General features: G+C 43.3%; 1 protein-coding gene across 2 annotated transcripts in view; it reads right to left on the bottom strand.

The window, feature by feature from the left end:
* Nucleotides 1-2,933, bottom strand: part of LOC141796446 (NT-3 growth factor receptor-like) — a 43,581-nt gene extending 40,648 nt beyond the window's left edge. The window contains exon 1 of one of the 2 annotated variants that reach the window (XM_074677562.1): nt 2,177-2,933. In XM_074677562.1, the coding sequence (XP_074533663.1) occupies nt 2,177-2,436 (260 nt within the window). In that variant the 5' untranslated portion in view covers nt 2,437-2,933. The remainder of the gene's footprint in view (nt 1-2,176) is intronic. The other variant, XM_074677563.1, reaches the window with a different exon arrangement.
* Nucleotides 2,934-19,235: the final 16,302 nt, after the last annotated feature.

Here is a 19,235-nt window from a genome sequence, read left to right as displayed (position 1 = left end):
CAAACCGTACCAGAGTGCCCTTCAACCCTAAAGCACATTTCGAATGGCCAGTGTGACTATAACCGTGACGTGCTTGAGCAGGATTCTCATGCCTCAGAGAGGTGGGCTTCAGTTAGTTTCACTTCATGCACGACCACAAGCATGCAGACAGCACGTGTGATCCATTGCGTATGATCACCACAAGCGCATCTCTCAACAATCATTTTTTGACCGCTGGCCGTATTGTCCAGTGGGAAAATGGCTCTTAGGGGGGCAATCATGCTTGAGCATGGCACGGTTTGGAGGGCCAGTGTGACAGTCCCCTTAGAGACTTTTTGACTTACGGTAAGTCGTTTTGGTCCTACACATCTTACACAGCCTCTAACACCCTGCTATTGTTCAAAAATGATTGTCCAGACGAGTGGTCCTGGTGATCATATATCATGGATCGTTAGCACTGTACGCGTGCTTGTGCTCGTGCATGAAGGGAACTGTGCTGAGGCCCACCTCTCTGAAGCGTGCCAGAGTGGAGAAGGGAATTGTGCTTAAGCACGGCACAGATTACCAGTGTGACCACGTCCTAGTAAGAACTTAAGAGTGAAATCAACTCAGAATAAAGTAGAGCTCTTGACTGAGTCAACCAGAGTATGGTCAACGCAGAGTATAAACCAGGCCTCAGATTGGAAAGGTGCCTTGACCACCAATACTCTTGTGCAAAGCCGCCTTTCCATCAAGCAGACCGGTTCGGTTCGTCTCGGTCTGGCACGCTTTTTGCAGCATTTCCACTGACTTATCCCTGGACTGATCCCTAAAAACCGAGACGAGCCGACCTACTTTTTTGGGACCCTTTTGTATGGGTGCCAGATTGAACCGATCTGCTCTTGGAAGGTGGAGCAACACACTGCAGACTGTTGATTGGTCAAAAGAATTGTCACTTACCCCGACAGCGGCTGCATTTCTCCTGGCGGCACACAGTCTTCTCTGAAACAAAGCTTGATTGCACTTTGTAACAGAGAGCTACGTGACAATCACAGAGAGGATGAAATGCTGCATGTCTTCCATCCGTGCTCTTTGTTTACTGTGTCGCGTTTTCTTCTTCGTTGGATTTAATAGCGGGGTAAGCTGCTACGGCGTGGCGCTATTGTTTAACAGCTGCGGCTTCCGGCATCCGGCTTACATGCCGCCTAGCACGAGAGGGCACAGTTTGCTGTGGAAACACAAACGGGGTCAGGCTTAACTGTACCAAACCGTCCCAAACCGTACTGAACTGACCCGGACTGCGTGGTGGAAATGCAGCTTAAGTGTATTGCCTCAGACCTGGCTCTAACACAGTGTTTCCCAACCCTGGTCCTGGGGACCCCCTGCCCTGCATGTTTTAGATGTTACCCCACTCCAGCACACCTGATTCAAATGAATGGCTCGTTATCAGGCTCCAGCAGAGCTTGATGACGAGCTGATCATTTGAACCAGGTGTGTTCGAGTTGGGAACATAAAAAACATGCAGGGCAGGGGGTCCTCAGGACCAGGGTTGGGAAACACTGCTCTAACACACCTGAGTGATGTTCTCACTGCTGCTTGTCATCAGTGAGAATGGCTCAGACTCTGACTTTGCTCTCAGTCCATTGTGTTGCATCAAACTACAGTAAACTATATTAAAAAGACCATATTTAACTACAGTAAACTACATTAGAATATTATATTAAACTACAGTGAACTATGGTTGACAAGATTAAACTACAGTAAACTACAAAAACTACTCTAAAAACATTTAAGACCACAGGCCTCCTCCTCACATCATGTAACAGATTTCCATTTGAAACTGACTCCTTATTAACAGGATCCACCGCGGTCATCATCCCTCACTGACCGCTCTGCTGTCTGCGCAGACGGAAGCCTCGCACCTACACGCTCCGTGGATGAGCACGTGAACAAATTCATCCCACACAACCGGTGCTCACACTCTCCATCCAACTAAACACATATACACACAGATAATAGGCTGAGATACAACAAACACCGATGACAAGATTGAACATACACACATCACCGATCACACAGAGTGAGATGTAACACACTGATCACGGGGTGGGATAAAACACACACACACACACACACACACACACACACACACACACACACACACACACACACACACACACACACACACACAGCACGTTGATGGAGCACACGGACTCACATGGAGGAGATGTTCTGGAAGAGGTCCTCGATGCTCACGCTGCTGTTGGCGGAGCTCCCGGAGCCCTGGAAGGAGAGCAGCGGGAAGATGCTGCTACTGTCCGACTTATTGCAGAAGATCTCTGAGGGAGAGCACGAGCAGGTGGGCGGGCAGTCCAGCAGAGAGCCCAGGTATCCGTGAAAACACGCGCCGCTGAGCAGAAACAGAAGCCAAATCCTGCGAGGCCGCCAAACCCCGAACCCCGCGCCGAGCAGCTCCATACTGTCACGATTCAGGAGACGGATCAGTCCCCGAGCCCTGAAACACACTCAGATCCACCCGATGGAGTCAGCCCAGCGTGTGCGTGGGAGTGGGCTGTGCTCACCTTTTCCCCCACAGAGCAGTCATGAACACACACACACACCTCCCTTTAGCAGTGCGCGTGACCGTGTGTGTGTGTCAGATGTGTTGATGATGCCAGTCACGGCTCTCCCGCTCCTCTTGAGAAATAAAGGACTGTGCAGGAAAAAAAAAGGAGAAATCCAGAATATACTCCCGTTGAGGCGCGAGGAGGAAAAGCGTTCATTCTTTTCCCTCTCTGCATCGTTTGATGTCATCCCTCCATCTCACCCTCTCTTTTCTGCTCTCCCCTCTCCTCTCACCTCCTTTCCTCTCCCCCGCGTACTGTTGCTGGTACCAGAAGGAGAGGGAGAAAAAGGGGGAGATACGGTCTATTCCCGAGTTTCAGCGCCGCCCCTCGGCTCCAGAAGGGACTGACGCAAGTGCGCGAACAAACTGGCGTGCACGCGCGCAGCTGCTCGGATAAAGTCACGATAAAACTGGGAGTGAGCAGCGTGTTAAAGAAATCCTTTATTTACGGAGAACCAAAGAGCAGGTCCCAGTCTGCTTCCGCTGGCCGGACTGTATAACCACAAGGAACTTGTATACTTATTCTCTATTGATAATGACAGTAAATCAGGATTTATTATTATGTTTTTACATTGTTTTAATATTTAGTGGTTATGATAGATTGCTCTATTTGCACTGTATAAATCCTCCGCATGCTGTGTGTTCAGGGCTGTATGAATAAAGCAGACAGACATTATACAGTAAACAAAAAAACAGAGGTGCCATGCAGGCCCAAAGGGAAAGGAGTCCCCCCCCCCCCCCCCCCCCCAAAAAAGAAAGAAAAAAAAAAAAAGAAAAAAATTTGAACAACCCACTTTTGTGTATTTGGGGGGGGGGGGGGGGGGGGGGGTGAAAGCTGAGTCTTGAAAATATTTTTTCTTTATCCTCCAAACTTCTTAGCTCTACATTGTAAAACTTTTAAGTATAAAATAACAGTAATTTACTGGCAAAATTTCTACCTGTAATTTACTGTGTATACAGTGTATTGTTGTGTAGAATATATACATATATATATATATATATATATATATATATATATATATATATATATATATATATATATATAAACCTCCTAGCATTTTTAGCAGTTTGCTTCCTATCGAAAAACTTTTAGTTTAGTTTAGAAATGTCGAAATTTGTGCATGTATATGTGTTCGTTGGCATGTGTGTCTTAATTCCTATGTGGGTTTTTTGCTGCTGTGCCTGAGTTGGCTCCGCCCACCGATGACATTTCTGTGATGTAACTGTCATGTCTCTTAATGTACCTCTGACCATAATGCATTATGGATGAGCCATTGATTCCTAATGTTGAGTTAATGTACTGAGTGTGACCAGACCAAGCCCTGAGGACACCCCCCCACCCCCCACCCCCACCCCACACCCCACACACACACACACACACACACGCACACACACACACACACACAAACCCAAACCTTTCTTTTGTGTTGTTTTTTATTTGTCGGTCTGTGTATTTGTCCTGCAGCTGACTTTACATTAATTTCATACGTTACTTTCAATCTTTGGGCTCAGCCCTCAGCATCAGTTCTGTGCAGATCTGTGCTTAGAGGGAAGTTTTTTTCTTCATCAAAGGATTCAATCAATCAACCGTTGAGTCTTGTTGAACAGATGAAAGTTTGAATGCACAAACAGCTTATTTCAGATTCATATTCACAGATATATGCTGTTAACAAGCTGATTTATTCTCTGACGTGGGCTGTTTCCCAAAGCCAAGGTACCTTGCCTTGCCTTGGTCTGATGTGGGCGTGGGCAGGCATCCACATTATCAGTCGCTGCCCAAGTGCTGTTCCAATGTTCATGTCCTCTGGAGGCATATGTCCTCCGTTTGGTTAGCATGTGGCTAACTGACCAAGGATACACAGGTGTATCCTTCGCTGCCTTGCCATGGCAATAAATACCCAACATGCAACACGTGAATCTACAAAAAAGGAAAAAAAATGGAAGGAAAAGACGCACCAGCGGAGGCGCGTAGTAAATTCCAATTTAAATGTAAGTAACAAAATACACCTCTGAAAATAACAACTTATACCATGTCCACCACTTAACTCTTTTGTGTGTCACTCACGTAACTATAATTACTGAGAAGCTGCACCTGCAGAGTGTCAATGATGTGACAAAAAAAAAAGCAAAAAGTGTAGAAAAGTGGCAAGCCATGACAATATTTGTAGCCGTCTGAGCTCCTCCCAAAATGTGCCTTTGTAGGCTGCTCCATTAGCATCTCCTTTAAGCAGAGGCAGGACACTTGCCTTGGATTGGAAGGAAGTGGCTTCGGAGGCACTGCCTTCAAAGGCAAGGCAAGGCAAGGTACCTGGGCTTTGGGAAACAGCCTTGGTGTTGCGCAGGACAGGATGAGAGGGGGTCATGTGACCATCAGAAGAATGATGACCACAAAAGGACAAACACTAGATCTAACTTGATGTGATAAAGGTTGATCTGGTGAGAGGAGGTTGTGCTGCTGTCTCAGGTTCACATATAAGAATACTATCTGTTGTGGAGACAGAGAGGTTAAGCACTCTCTCTGTAGATCCAGAACAGATGTACTGTCCCTTTAATTCAGAAGATACCATAATTACAGTTCAGCTACATGTTGGAGAGGCGTTCAGAATATGTTATCCCATGTCTCAAACACACACTCACATTGAATGGCTCACCACTCATAGAGGAACAGCACATGAATAAATCTGTGTAAGGATGGTATCTGTGGACTGTGTCTGAGTTATTGTGTGTTTGAGCCTGATGATGATTAACCTGTGAGTGTAAACATCTGATCATCTGATGTAAAGTACTTATCAGTTGCCTCAATAGTTTCCTCTGAATGCATGTTAGAGACAAAATGGTTGTGGTCTTTAATGGGAGGTCATCCTTTATTCATGAGTCCAACTTGAAAACATTGGTTAGAGTCTTTATCGACACTGTTGCAACTGCTGAAGACGAGTGAGACAAAAACATCTCTAAATGACGGACTTTAACCCGTCACTGTGTTAACTCACGCTGCACCAACACATACTGGCTTAGGGTACGGTCACACTGCCCATCCAAACCGTGCCATTCTTAAGCCAATTGCCCCACAGCCCCCTAGTGCCGTTCCCCTGCTGGAGACTACTTCAGTATGAACCAGACTTTAGCAGGTATCACACACGTGCTTGGCCCGCCTACATCATCATGGAGCGTCTGTTTACATGGAGTGCGATCTCATCAGAGTCAGCACAGTGAGACACAGAGAACACTGCTACCACTTAAGAGACTTTTTGACTGATGGTAAGTCATTTTGGTCAGACCACTTGCTGTAAAGAGTCATTCATTTCTCAACCACCCCCACATCTCCCCCTCTTATGTCTCCAAAATTCAAGAAGCAGTGAATACTTGATTTAATGTTTAGTTGTCACCAAAATGTATGTGCTTCCTTTTTTGAATAGCTGCTGTCAGTCTGCAAACAGCTTATACACTGCCTGGCCAAAAAAAGTCACCACCTGGATTTAACAAAACAAATAGGTAGGAGACACCTACTGGATAATTACTGCATGAGCGATTAACTTTCAGTAATCAAACCCCAACTAGAGCAATTATCTGCTTCTCATTTCTTCAACAACCACACTGTAAATCACAGCATTGACTTGAGTAAACAATATTAAATGAACCCAACTCACTTTTCACGAAAATGTTATTCGCACTCATTTTAAACAAGTAATGGTCACTAGAAGTTTAAAAAGTTGGGAAACTTGTTTTTTTTCTGACTAGGGTCAAAATAGAAAAATAAAGTAATCAGCAAGATGTTTTTCAGAAAACAAAAGAAAAGGGAAGGAAAGGGCTGCAATAGGCCCCTTTGAAAGGGCCTATTGCAGCCTAACATCTGTTTGTATGACTTCCTGATGAAGGCTTGATGCCGATACATGTCAAAGTTTGTTTTGAAGGTCTACATGACCATACCGTTAAAATAAAGGCATTTAAATAGTATTTACAGAGTGCTTTGGAGCCTTTTCTTTTCGTTAGCAGTATGTTTTTATTTGCACTAACAAGCCCTGATCTTTTTTGTTTAGTCATTTCCATTTGTGGGCAAGTCAACATACATTGAAGTAATCAAAAGAAATTAAAAAATAAATAAAATAAAAAATCTGTTGATCCAACTTACACACCAACTTTTTCAAATATTTTTTAAGCTTGACTAATACAAAAATAAATAAAAGTTACATGCTTGGAATTTGATTCATTTCAATGTTTTAAAAATCCAGCTAAATATACAAACTCATCTAAAGTTTTTATACTTTCAGTGAAATAGACCGTAACCAAACTTTTAAAAAAACCTGCTCCTTTATTTTTTAAGAAAATGGTTTTAGCAAAGCAATTTTTTGGTGACTACGTTTCGTAATTGTGCGTGAGGGGATGCTGTGGATATGAGACCCTGCTACACTTAAAGAATGTCGGTTAAAGGTGGCATAGGCTGTTTCTGAAATCAAATGGAACCAATCAGTGAAGCTAGCCAGAAAAAAAGGCTTCAGTTTTCTAAGGAGCATAAAGATTGGACTCTGGAGCGATGGAAGAAGGTCATGTGCAGATTGACCCTGTTCCAGAGTGATGGACCATCACAGGGTAAGAAGAGAGGCAGATGAAGTGATCACCCATCATGCCTTGTGCCTACTGTCCAAGCCTGTGGGGGCAGTCTATGATCTGCTGCAGTTGGTCAGGTCTAGGTTCAGCAACAGCCTGTGCTCAAAGAATAAGGTCAGCTGACCACCTGAAGATACTGAATAATGAATGAATTTTGGTGGCAACTTTTTTTTGGCCAGGCAGTGTAGTTTAATATGCAAACAAATCTTAGGCTCAAAGAAAAACAACTGGTGAAACCATTTCATTGGTCTCTTTCAGTCAGTGCCATTACAACTATTTAAACCACTTATCTACATTCCAGAGGCAATTATCTACAAAGCAGTGGCTGTCAATGATTTGACAAAGTACTGAGCGGCTACGAGCAGAAATTTTATACCTGCAAGACAATGTTGTGGAAACCAAATTCAAAAGAATTTTAAAGCATGAATACAGTCCACCAGGGCTCACTATAAGAATTAAGACTCCCCAGAAAATTAAGCAAGAGCAAAAATTTTATTTTTTGCAAAATGTTAAAGAGCACATGAGAATCAAAACAATGTTGATTAAGTCTCATAAAGTTCTCCTATATTAAGACATGTTGCTGACACCACTCACATGGTAGTATTTTCATACATTGTCTGATCTTTGACATATTTAAAACACAAGGTCACAATCCAACTCTGTAATCATATCCACACGCATCCATGTGATATAAATAGCACCACCTATTGGAAACAAGTGATATTTCCTCCCATAGACACCTTTAACGATGAATCACATTATCCACATTCTTTTATAATCAGCCCACCATATTAGAGATCATGAAAATATGTTAAAGTCATGGCCATACAGAGTGATCAACAGCACTACTGCAACCTATTTTAAGATTAAAAGTAGCCATGTATGCTTGCAGTAGGGGTCAGGCCTCATCTTTGTTTATTTCTTTTTGCTGAGGCCGATCTTGCTGCGCATGAGGCGGGACACAACATGACCCAGTGGACACACTGGGGCGAGGGCCCACTTATCCTTGTTTGTAGCTTGAATTGTGTTTATTTTTTATTTGGGGTGAGATTGTTAGAACATTTGAGATACCAAGAGGGTCAAACCTGATTTTTAGGGTTTTAGAGGGCATGGCAAAATTTCAGTGCCTCTGTCTGAACCACACACACACACACACACACACACACACACACACACACACACACACACACACACACACACACACACACACACACACACACACACACACACACAAACGCAGAGGCTCAGAAACCACAGAAAAACACAAAGCCAGAGTGATTTTAATAGAGGTCCATTACTTTGAAAGAGGCAGTAAAATGGAGCTTCCTGTGTGTCCTTTGGGTCTCTGTGGCTTAGGATGGACTCATGATGGACTGTGGTCTCTAAAAACACACCGGGGTGTGTCCACAGACCACACACACGTGTAAACTGAGCAGCTCAGGAGCATTAAGGGTTTAATGTGCTCTAGTCAGAGAGTAGAGTCACAAAGATCTCAGATGATGGCAGAGAGACTGAAGAGGTTACACACACATATACACACGCACACACAGCAGATAATGAGCAGGTTATGAGGTCTATGTGTTAGTCCGATGGCAGTGAGGAGGTGACTATCATCAGGTCTCTCATAATGACCTCATCACATTGTTTTATCTACATTACTATGTTCTCAGCACCAGGCCCTCTCATCATACCTAGGGTCTCTTAAAGTAGTATGGGAGGTAGAGCTGTAAGTAATCAGGCTCCTCTTCTTTAGAATCATCTACCAGTCAGCATCCAGGGGGCAGACATCTGGTCCTGGCTGGTCTTGTAGGTTCCTCTGGATTGTGGACAGTCTGCTACTGTGGACCTGCCAGACTCCAGCTGCTATGGTTATCCACAGTGGCCCTCATTTATCAATCTTGCGTGGGAATTAGTGCAGATCTGGGTGTAAAAAGGATCCTACAGCAACATTCATGTCTGATTTATGAAACGTGCCTACCAGGGCCAATCACGCGTACGCCTGATCAGCTGTCGATAAATGTGGCGGCTGAAACAATCGTAATTTACGTAACACACCCCTAAATATTCAAGGTTCAGCTGGCAGAACCCACGGAATTTATGACATGGAGAGACGCATTATGGGTAAAAGGGAAGTTCTCCATGCTGGTAATCAACAACGCCATAGCAATAGAGGTGGAGAGGAAATGACACTGCGTTGTTTGGCAGCTAGGAAAGTGGCAGAAAAGTTGAGCGGGTCAGAAAAAAACTTGTCCACAAGAAAAACACTGCAGCCGTCAGCAGTGTGGATGTGACAAACTAAAATACAGCAGAGTTTAACATTTCATTTACACATCCGTCGTTTATACCTTGATTAATTCATCTGTGATGTCCGACTATTAAAAGCCACAATATTAATAACTGTTACCGTTCAGGTCCAGAAACATGGAAAAGTTGGCTTTTAGAAATGTGTTTGAGCTCTGAAAGAAGCTGCAGACTCCAGCCTGAACCTATCACAGACAGGTACGCACAGGTAGACCGTAGTGATAACAGCCTCTATTTATAATTTTTTTTTTTTTTAAAGTAAACCAATAAATTTTTTTTATACGGATAAATTGTATATAATGTATTTCATAGAATGGTGGAATAACAGTAAACTGTTAAAAGCATTTTTGGTGTCCTATCTAATTCAGTGATCTAAATATTATTCTAAGAACATCAGTTTTCATTTCTGAAAATATTTTGTTTTCATATGATCTGATAATTTTCCTCTCCCTGCACCCGCTCTCCACTCACATGAAAGTTGCGTACACAAACTCGTAGGATTTGAGAGTACCCGACCCCCACGTTCAAATTGATAAATGCTGATCTGTGTGTGGAAAGGAGCATACACCCATTTTTCAGGCATACGCACGTTTGATAAATGAGGGCCAGTGTCACTATCAGCATTACTACAATGCCAAGCAGTGGATCTGTTTGTTGTGACCTGGGGCTTACTTAAAAAAAAAAAAAAAAGATTAATGAATCATTGATTTACTGATCGATTAATATGGTCTAGGGTTCAGTTTTAGCTTGTACCCTGAAGGGTCTGACTGCAAATTGTCACTAGTTAATGTCAGAGCCTTCTGAGAGTTTATGGGTAAGAGATATCAGTTTTTCCTGTTTCAAACAGATCTAAGGCAGTTTTTCCCAACCCAGGTCCTGGAGGACCCCTGCCCTGCATGCTTTAGATCAGGGATGTCCAACTCGTGCCATGGAGGGCCAAGAGGCTGCAGGTTTTCTTTCCAACCAAGAACTCCACCAGCTGATTCCACTGATTACCTCACCTTCAAGCAGAGAGCAGGGGCTAATCAGTGGAATCAGCTGGTGGAGTTCTTGGTTGGAAAGAAAACCTGCAGCCTCTTGGCCCTCCATGGCACGAGTTGGACATCCCTGCTTTAGATGTTACCCCACTCCAGCACACCTGATTCAAATGAATGGCTCGTTATCAGGCTCCAGAGCTTGATGACGAGCTGATCATTCGAATCAGGTGTGTTGATTCCGGAACATAAAAAAACATGCAGGGCAGGGGTCCTCCAGGACCAGGATTGGGAAACACTGATCTAAGGTTTAGCACTTAAAAACAGTTCTGTCTGTATTCACACCTTAAAGCTGGGTAAGCTCCAACCCAGCAGACACACCTTTAAGCTGTGTGAGCTCCATCCTGTACACACACCACTTGGAGGTCTGTGGAGTTTCAACCCTGTGTGGCAGGGTGGAGTAGGATTTGAGTTTAAGGGTGCAGTCACTCTGGCCATCCAAAGTCAGACCACTGCAGTCACACCACTCCAATATGGACCAGACTTGTGAGAGTATCACACACACGTGCATGGCTTGCCGACATCACCGTGTAGCGCCTGTTTACATGAAACGTGATCTCATCAGAGTCAGCACAATGAGACACACAAAGCACTACTGCAACTATAGAGACTTTTTGACTTTTGGCAAGTCATTTTGGTCAGACACAGCCCTCTAACACCCTGCTATTGTTCAAAATGATTGTCTGGCTTGCGGTGTTCATACGTCAGGGATCATACCTACTGTGTACCTACTCCGCGTGCTTGTGCTCGTGCATAAAGTAAACCGTGCTGAAGCCAACCTCTCTTAAGCGTGCCAAAGCAGAGAAGTGAAACATGCTCAAGTGCGGCACGGTTGCAGTCACACTGGCCATTCAAAATGTGCTTTAGGGCTGAAGTGTGCTTAAGCATTGTACCGTTTGCCAGCGTGACTGTGTCCTAACAGTGGAATCACCAGCAACACCACCTGAGAACTTAAACCCGGGAACTACAGTTATTATTTTATCAATTACTGTAACTTACACAGGTTACACGGGTAAGATCTAATAAAGGCAGAGGCAGGGTTTAAAAAAATTCAAAAGTTTTATTGAATCAAAATATAAAAAGTCAGAACTTTGTAACTTTACATGAAGGGGAAAGAAAGGAAAAAGTTAAACAATTAAGCTACGAACCAAAAGTAAGAGAAAAAGAGTGTTTTACTTCTTACAAAACTTAAAATAGAAAAAAGTAAAAAGAACGTGTATATATATATATATATATATATATATATATATATATACATATATATATATATACTGATTAAATAAGCTGAAATGAAGCACTAACAAATGAAACACAAAGGTAAACAAGGGAGCCACTGGGGAAAAATGTTTAAGTAATGAGTGTAAAGGGTTAAAACAACCAAAAGAGGGGGCAAAAACAGCAGTGGATCAATCACCTTGAAATTAAATGCAGAGAACAACAGAGACCAGGGATACCAATAGGCACAGCTTCACAACAAATCAGCCAGGCAGCAGCAAGAGGCCTACCAAAGGCTCCAGATGCCTTCAATAAAGTGGGTTGATTGGTGTTGGGAGTGGTCAGAGTGCTGCCTGCCACACCTGCACAGGCACACAATAGCTGTATGTAAACTCCATCTTGCACACACATACCATAAAGCTGTGTGAGCTCCATCTATGTCCGTGCCATGTGGACCACAGACGGCCATGTGGGGTAAAAAAAAATATGCAAAGTTGCCCCAACCACATCTCATTTTACGGTAGGGTTTCTTATCCACTTTGTCCCCTTCTCGATCACAGCTACAAAATGCTGTAAAAAAGCAGTTTTTTGAAGTTTAGTTACAGAGAATATTTAAGTAAAAAGAATGGAAATTTGGGTTAGCTTGTTTTGAGTTGGAATTATGCAAGATTCTGATTTGAAATGAATCAAATTACGAAGCACATGAAACTTAAAGGGCAACTCTGTTTTTTTGACAGCTGGACCTTATTTATGGGTGTGTGCATGCTCATATACTCAGTCAGACAAACATCGTGCAGTTTGGAGTCCTTCAGAAGTTATTTAGATCCAACGGATTTTAGCCGCACTTAGCGGGGGCCACAGCAAGGGCGCTTCAGCGCGGGACATAATCTGCAAAATCGCTCATTTCGGCTATATTTTTTTCATCCATTGCTATCCATCATTATCAAAAACACACTCCTCTTCTGTTGCCATAGGCAAACACTGTCCACAAGCGCACCACCAGTTCACATTGAGTCGTGGACGTGCTCCTGTTTGTTGTTCTCGAGCCAGCTCTTCGTCTCTCTGCCTCTGCATCCTTCTTTCATGGAGCTCCTCGTCCGTGTACTCAGGCTCAAACTGGTAAGGACAACCGTCAAAGTCAGCTCTGGGTCAGCTGACCCACCTGAAGACGGTAGACGAGCTGACTTTATGATAACACTGGCGATGGATGAAAAAATATAGCTGAAATGAACGATTTTGCAGAGATTATGTCCTGCGCTGAAGCTCCCTTGCCGTGGCCCCCGCTAAGTGCGGCTAAAATCAGTTGAATCTAAATAACTTCTGAAGGACTCCGAGCTGCACCATGTTTGTCTGAGTGAGTATATGAGCATGCACACACCTATGAATAAGGTCCAGGTGTAAAAAAAACGGAGTTGCCCTTTAAACCAATTCTGTTAGTCCAACATAGAACAGTTGTTGGAAAAAAAATACTTGAACTATTTGTGTGTCACTAATTGAAACAAAAGTTAGTCGGGCTAAATGGTAATCTCACCTGTCCCTGTTTTGTTTTTTTTTGTTTTTTTGTGAGTGGTTTGAATTTAGGGTTACTGTCGCATAGACTTAAGATTTTAATTATATCAACTTAATGTCATATTTACTGGTAGCATTGAACAAAGAGCAATGATGGAAGACATCCAACAATTCATCTTCTTTGTGATTTCCATGTGACTTTTTGAGCTTTGTTTCAGAAAGACTGTGTGCTGGGAGGGGAAATACAGAAGCTGCTGTGTGACCATGAGCATTCTTTCCACCAATTAATAAACTGCAGTGTTTCTAGCTCCACCTTCTAGGGTTTGGATTGGTTCAGCTTGGCACCCTGACAAAAGCGTACCAAAAAGTGGGTCCCTACTGTTTGGTAATTTGGGGACCTGTCCCAGGATAGGTTACAATAAACACCACAATATGGCGAGCTGAACTAAACTGCTTAGTTACAATGGGGCTGAAGAATCTGGTAAACTATTTACATTGAATTCTTTGTCCATATTTTTGTTTTGGAAATGTCATCTTCTTTTAAACTTGAAGTGGACCTTTGTGAACTACCCCTCTTTATACTTCATCAGTCAGAGAAGATCAGGTCAGCAGGGCCTGATGCTTCAGCCTGTGTTCCTGATGCTGCATCCCTGGGCTCTTCAGGGGTAGAGGGGACACAAGAGTGCTTGGGGCTCATGAATTTGAGACTCCATTTAAAGTTGAAATAAACCCATTTTCCAGGGTATAGGATGTATTTCTAAGAAGGATTAATAGAACACAAAATAATAAACCGAAAACACATCCCCTCACTGTTAGTTGCTATTTGTATCAAAACATGTCTGTGTAAAAATAGTTTTTATCCTTCTTACTCTCACAGGGATCTGTTGTTTCAGGGGCATCTAAAATAAGAGAGTGTGTGTGTGTGTGTGTGTGTGTGTGTGTGTGTGTGTGTGTGTGTGTGTGTGTGTGTGTGTGTGTGTGTGTGTGTGTGTGTATGTGTGTGTGTGTGTGTGTGTGTGCGTGTGCGTGTGCGTGTGCTAGTGCGTGCGCGCGCGTGTGCGTGTGTGTGTGCGTGTGCGTGTGCGTGTGTGTGTGTGTGTGTGTTTGTGAGGAGAGACTTTTTGTCTTCATACTTTAGCCCAAACAAACATCTTAAAATCAGATTATAAACATATTTAATCTGAAATGTAGGAGGGTCAGGAGAACAGAGGAGTCCATTTGAAGAATAATAAGCTTATTTATGTTAGCTTTATCAAAACACACACACACACACACACACACACACACACACACACACACACACACACACACACACACACACACACACACACACACACACACACACACGGTGTGGGCTTCTGGCGGTAAAAGCCTTTAACGTAGTTTTTTTCAGGACCAGACCACCAAGAACAGATCTTATCCACGAAATATCAGATCTGTTTTCTCCTTCCTATCCTTGCTTTTTATCCCCTCTCCCCTCCCTATCCTTTACACCCTCCTGCCCGTACTTCCTTTTCTCCTTCCTATTCATCCTTTGCATTCCTTCCATCCTATGCCTCCTTCTCCCCCTCTCCCCATTCTTACCTTTGCGTTTCCTCCTTTTTATCCTTCCTTCTACTTCTCTCCCTCCCTTTTAGCTGCCCTATCCTTCTCTTTACCTTCCCTCCCTCCTTTTTATCCCTTCTATCCTTCCATTCCCTATTCTTTTTAATGCACAGACCTCACATCCATCATTAAGATCGTTTCTTTGCACCTGGATGGTGCCATCCTCTTTTTTTTTTTTGCCTCCTTTGTGGCCTTAGGATGTCACTCTCCTTCTCTCTCTTGTTTCCTATCCTCTCTTTCTCCTATCTATCCCCCTCTCTGATCTCCTCTGAGACCCAGCATATCATCCTTTACTGTTTTCTATCCTCTGTTTCTCTTCCTCTATGTGGCCTCAGGATGGTGTCAGGATAACGATGATCCATCAGAAGATGGGCAAGCTGAGCAACAGTGACACTCCCAGCATGTAGCAGAAGCGGGTCATCAAAACCCCTTAGGTTGACTCAACACTTGACAGATATGATGAACTCAAGAAGCTCATTTTAACACCTCAGTCTGTAGGCTATAGAGCCAAGAGGACTTGATAAAGAGTGTTTCATGGTATTCTAAGTATTATCTGGTGGCTGATGTAATAATCCATCAAAAGCCTGGGGTTCAAGTCTACAGGAAATCAGTTTGGTTCGTCTTGGTATGGCACACATTTTGTAGTGTTTCCTTTGACTAAAAGCAGGACAGGTTCCCAAATTACTGACTGGTACTGTCCCTGTTCTTGGGATCCTTCTGTTAGGGTGCAACCAAGCGGCCACCTCTGGTCTAAGAATATGAGACAATGCTGAAGTGCTAAAATCTGCTGTTCCTCAAGTGTCCACTTGAGGTTGGCTCCAAAAGTACCTGAAGTCACATACACACCAAGCCAAAAAAAAAAAAAAGGTGTTTCCACAGCAAAAAATTAACATATTTACAGCCAGGTTAAAAAAATATCTGTCTGAATTGCTGAGTCTACTATTGGCACACACTGTACAGGGGGTGAATGTTTTTCGAACTTGGATCGCCAGCTTGCCCAATCAGAGGCACTGCTCAGGTCATGTGACTTTCTTGCGCCCTTTGCTGTATGCAAAACCCTAGCAACTTCCAATAACTCCAGGGATTCCAAGTTTGCTTCTTTTTCCATTTCCATTTCTGTTCCGAAGGGGACACTACGTCCATGTTGTACACAGTCTATGGGTGTGACATACCGATCCAACCACAGAAGGTGGAGACATAAACACTGCAGTCCGTTACTTGGTTGAAAGAATCGCCACTTACCGTGCGACAGTAGCTGCATTTCTCCTGGCGGCACACAGTCTTCTCTGAAACAAAGCTTGATTGTTCTTTGTAACAAAGAGCCACGTGAAAATTACAATGGGTAGGGGTTGGGCACTGAATTAGGTACTTTTATAGGTACCGACTAAATTCTGTCAAAAGTACCAGGTACCGATTCATGAACACTCAAAAGGTTCCATGTTTAGGTACCTAAATGCATCTCTGTGACTGTGAGGGTGTGAAAGAGTTGGTGAGTTTCCATGCTGGGCATTAACGCAGCATTGCAAGGTTATGTATTGAAGAATAGATATTTTAAATTGAAAAAAAAAAAATTTATTATTAAACAAATTGATATTTTTTACCACATAAACACAAAAAAGTACCAATAATTGGTACCATTGAGTAATGGTATCAATTGCCAGGCACTGGGCATCGGTACTGTATCGTCTCAAATGTGAAAGATACCCATCCCTACAAAGTAGACAAAATGCTCTTTGTTTGCCGTGTCACGTTTTTCTTCTTCATTGGATTTATTAGCGGGGTACACCGTCACACTGATATACCATCACACTATTATGTAGCCAAACGCCACCTACCAAGAAGGGCACGGTTGATTGTAGAAACACAAGCAGGATCAGACTTTATCGATCAAACCCGTACCAAACTGGACTGATCCATACTGGAACACTTGGGTTAAAGGTTCCCTTTTGAAGCTGCTGTGAGAGGACTGAAAAGGGTCCCCTGTCTGTGAGTGCTGGGGGCCGCTGAGGAGGGACTCTGCCCAAAACGCCAAAGAGGCAATTAGTATGACAAACTCAGCCATCCTGAACCATTTTCTGAAACATTAAAACAAATCCATACTTCACATCTTTTAGAGGTGTTGTTTTGCTGATCTCTACGCATTAGTGGAAAATTTCTCTGTGTTTGCAGCCATTAATGTATTCATTTCCTTAATAATTCTCAAACATTTGAGAAGGAAGCTTCTGCCTCCTTTAAATGGACTTTTCTTTCTGATAATTTGAAGAAAGTGCACAGGGTGGCGTAAACCAATCCAGGCAACATGATTATCTGTGGTCACTTTATCTTCCAGGTCGTCGATACAAGCATTTTATCCTGACTTTGTTGGTTTCAGCAAGACAGCATGTTAAAGTGTTAAAATGATGCACACACATATCCTGACTTCATATGCACCATGGTCCAACACCAACAACACACACACACACACACACATATGCACACACATTCCCTAACGTACTGTAAAACTTCCCTCTCCAGCGTCACCCTTAATGGAAACAGACCACAGATCAGTCTGAATTCCCAACATTAACTTCCAACTAATGATTCAGTTTACTAATGCTCCCCCACCACAAAGCCCCCGAGTCAGCACACACACACACACACACACACACACACACACACACACACACACACACACACACACACACACACACACACACACACACACACACACACACACACACACACACACAAACAAACAAAGGCGGGTCCATGTGGCCCATTAAGTGGCATTAGAGCCTCTCTCTCTTGTAACTCTGGCTTCAGAGCTCCTTAGCAGCATTCCTCAGTCACCATGTAAGACTCTAAGTCTCACCACATTTTACAAACCAGCACTAATGCACTGCTTCCCATACTACTGCACTCCACACTCAGTGTTTCACTGCTCTCTGAACCAGGCACACTAACATAGATTTTAGAGCCCGCATCTTTGAGAGTGCCCTCAGTGATCGTCTTCTTCTGCCATCAATGTGATGGGGTTCAGAGTACTGACCCTTTAAGGATCACTCATAGACCTTCAGATCACCAACAGATGAACAGATGGTGTATACCAGCTCAGCCAGGAGCTGCTCCACGTGGGAACTTGCAGCCCTTGACCTCCATCATCTGTTGAAGAGTTTTAGGTTTCAGGACCCTGCTTCAAGACAGTCTCAAGCAGTAAGACCACCAACAGGAGAGAGCAGGGCCAGCTTTAGGACCTGATCTTTATGTGTTGTGTAAGTGATGGCTTATGTTTATATACAGTTTGGTCATAGTGCTGCCTATTGGGTACAAGTGGTACTCCCATGACACTTTTAAACAAAGCATTAAATATAAGATAAGATAAAATACACCTTTATTTGTCTCACAACAGGGAAATTTACATTGTTACAGCAGCAAATATGAAAGTGTATAGTGAATATCATTACAATTAAAATATATCAAATAAAAGAGTAACTTAGAAAATATAGGTGTATCCATATGAAGAAGAACATGAAGGTAAAAAGTCTTTTCACAGGGGTGAGACATGTTGTCCATCAGAGACGACAGCTTTTCCAACATTCCCAAGCCAGCCACCACCTCCATCCAAGACAGCTCACAGGGTCCAGAGAGCAGCCCAGGACTAAGCTGGCCTTCTTCACCTGTCTGTTCAGTCTGGCTTTCCATTGTCACATCCACCAGCAGCAGGTGAAATCCCTCCTATGTCCAGTAGCCCCATTAGCCTTGTCTGTGAATAGCATGATGCTACTCTGCCCTCTGGTATTCCCTCTGGTGTTAGGTTAGCACTGCTAGCCCATCTATTTTATTATAGATCTTACATTCCCCATAACTATGGATGGAAGGGCAGGTCGATGTTGCCTCTTCTTATCTCTCATTGCAGTATCAGCACATCATCCTTGCCTCTTTCTCCTCAGTTCACAGGAAAACATCAGGCCAAGCACTGGTTAGCATCAGCATGCTACAGGCTGCTAACAGCTGATCTCATACAAGACAACGACCATGGTTACAGGCAGGATCCCTGAACAAACATAGGGGGAAAAAATAGTAAAAACATCCAAATTGGTGTCTATGACCTAAAACTGACACATAAGAAATAGTGGCAGGCTTTAAATACAGAGATAGAACAAAATAGAAGAAAAGGTACAAGAAAGAGTGAGCTGCTGCAACAGGCAGTCTGAATGGCTGGCTTGTGCCTGCTTGTGACAGTTTTGTGAAAGTCACAGCCTTACCCACTATTTGAAAGCAGAACTTTAGTTTACTCTGTGCTTAAAGATTCAAATCTAAGCACGAAGAGTCAAGGCTTATCTACATATACACATATTTCATGATGATAATATCTCTCACTGCACCACACTGCTGGTTGCTGC

Source organism: Halichoeres trimaculatus, unplaced genomic scaffold (assembly GCF_033239565.1).
Source record: "Halichoeres trimaculatus isolate MK-OKI-2021-1 unplaced genomic scaffold, fHalTri1.1 fHalTri1_scaffold_10, whole genome shotgun sequence".
In the NCBI taxonomy this organism is placed as follows: domain Eukaryota; kingdom Metazoa; phylum Chordata; class Actinopteri; order Labriformes; family Labridae; genus Halichoeres; species Halichoeres trimaculatus.
This window is presented reverse-complemented; position numbering and strand designations above follow the sequence as displayed.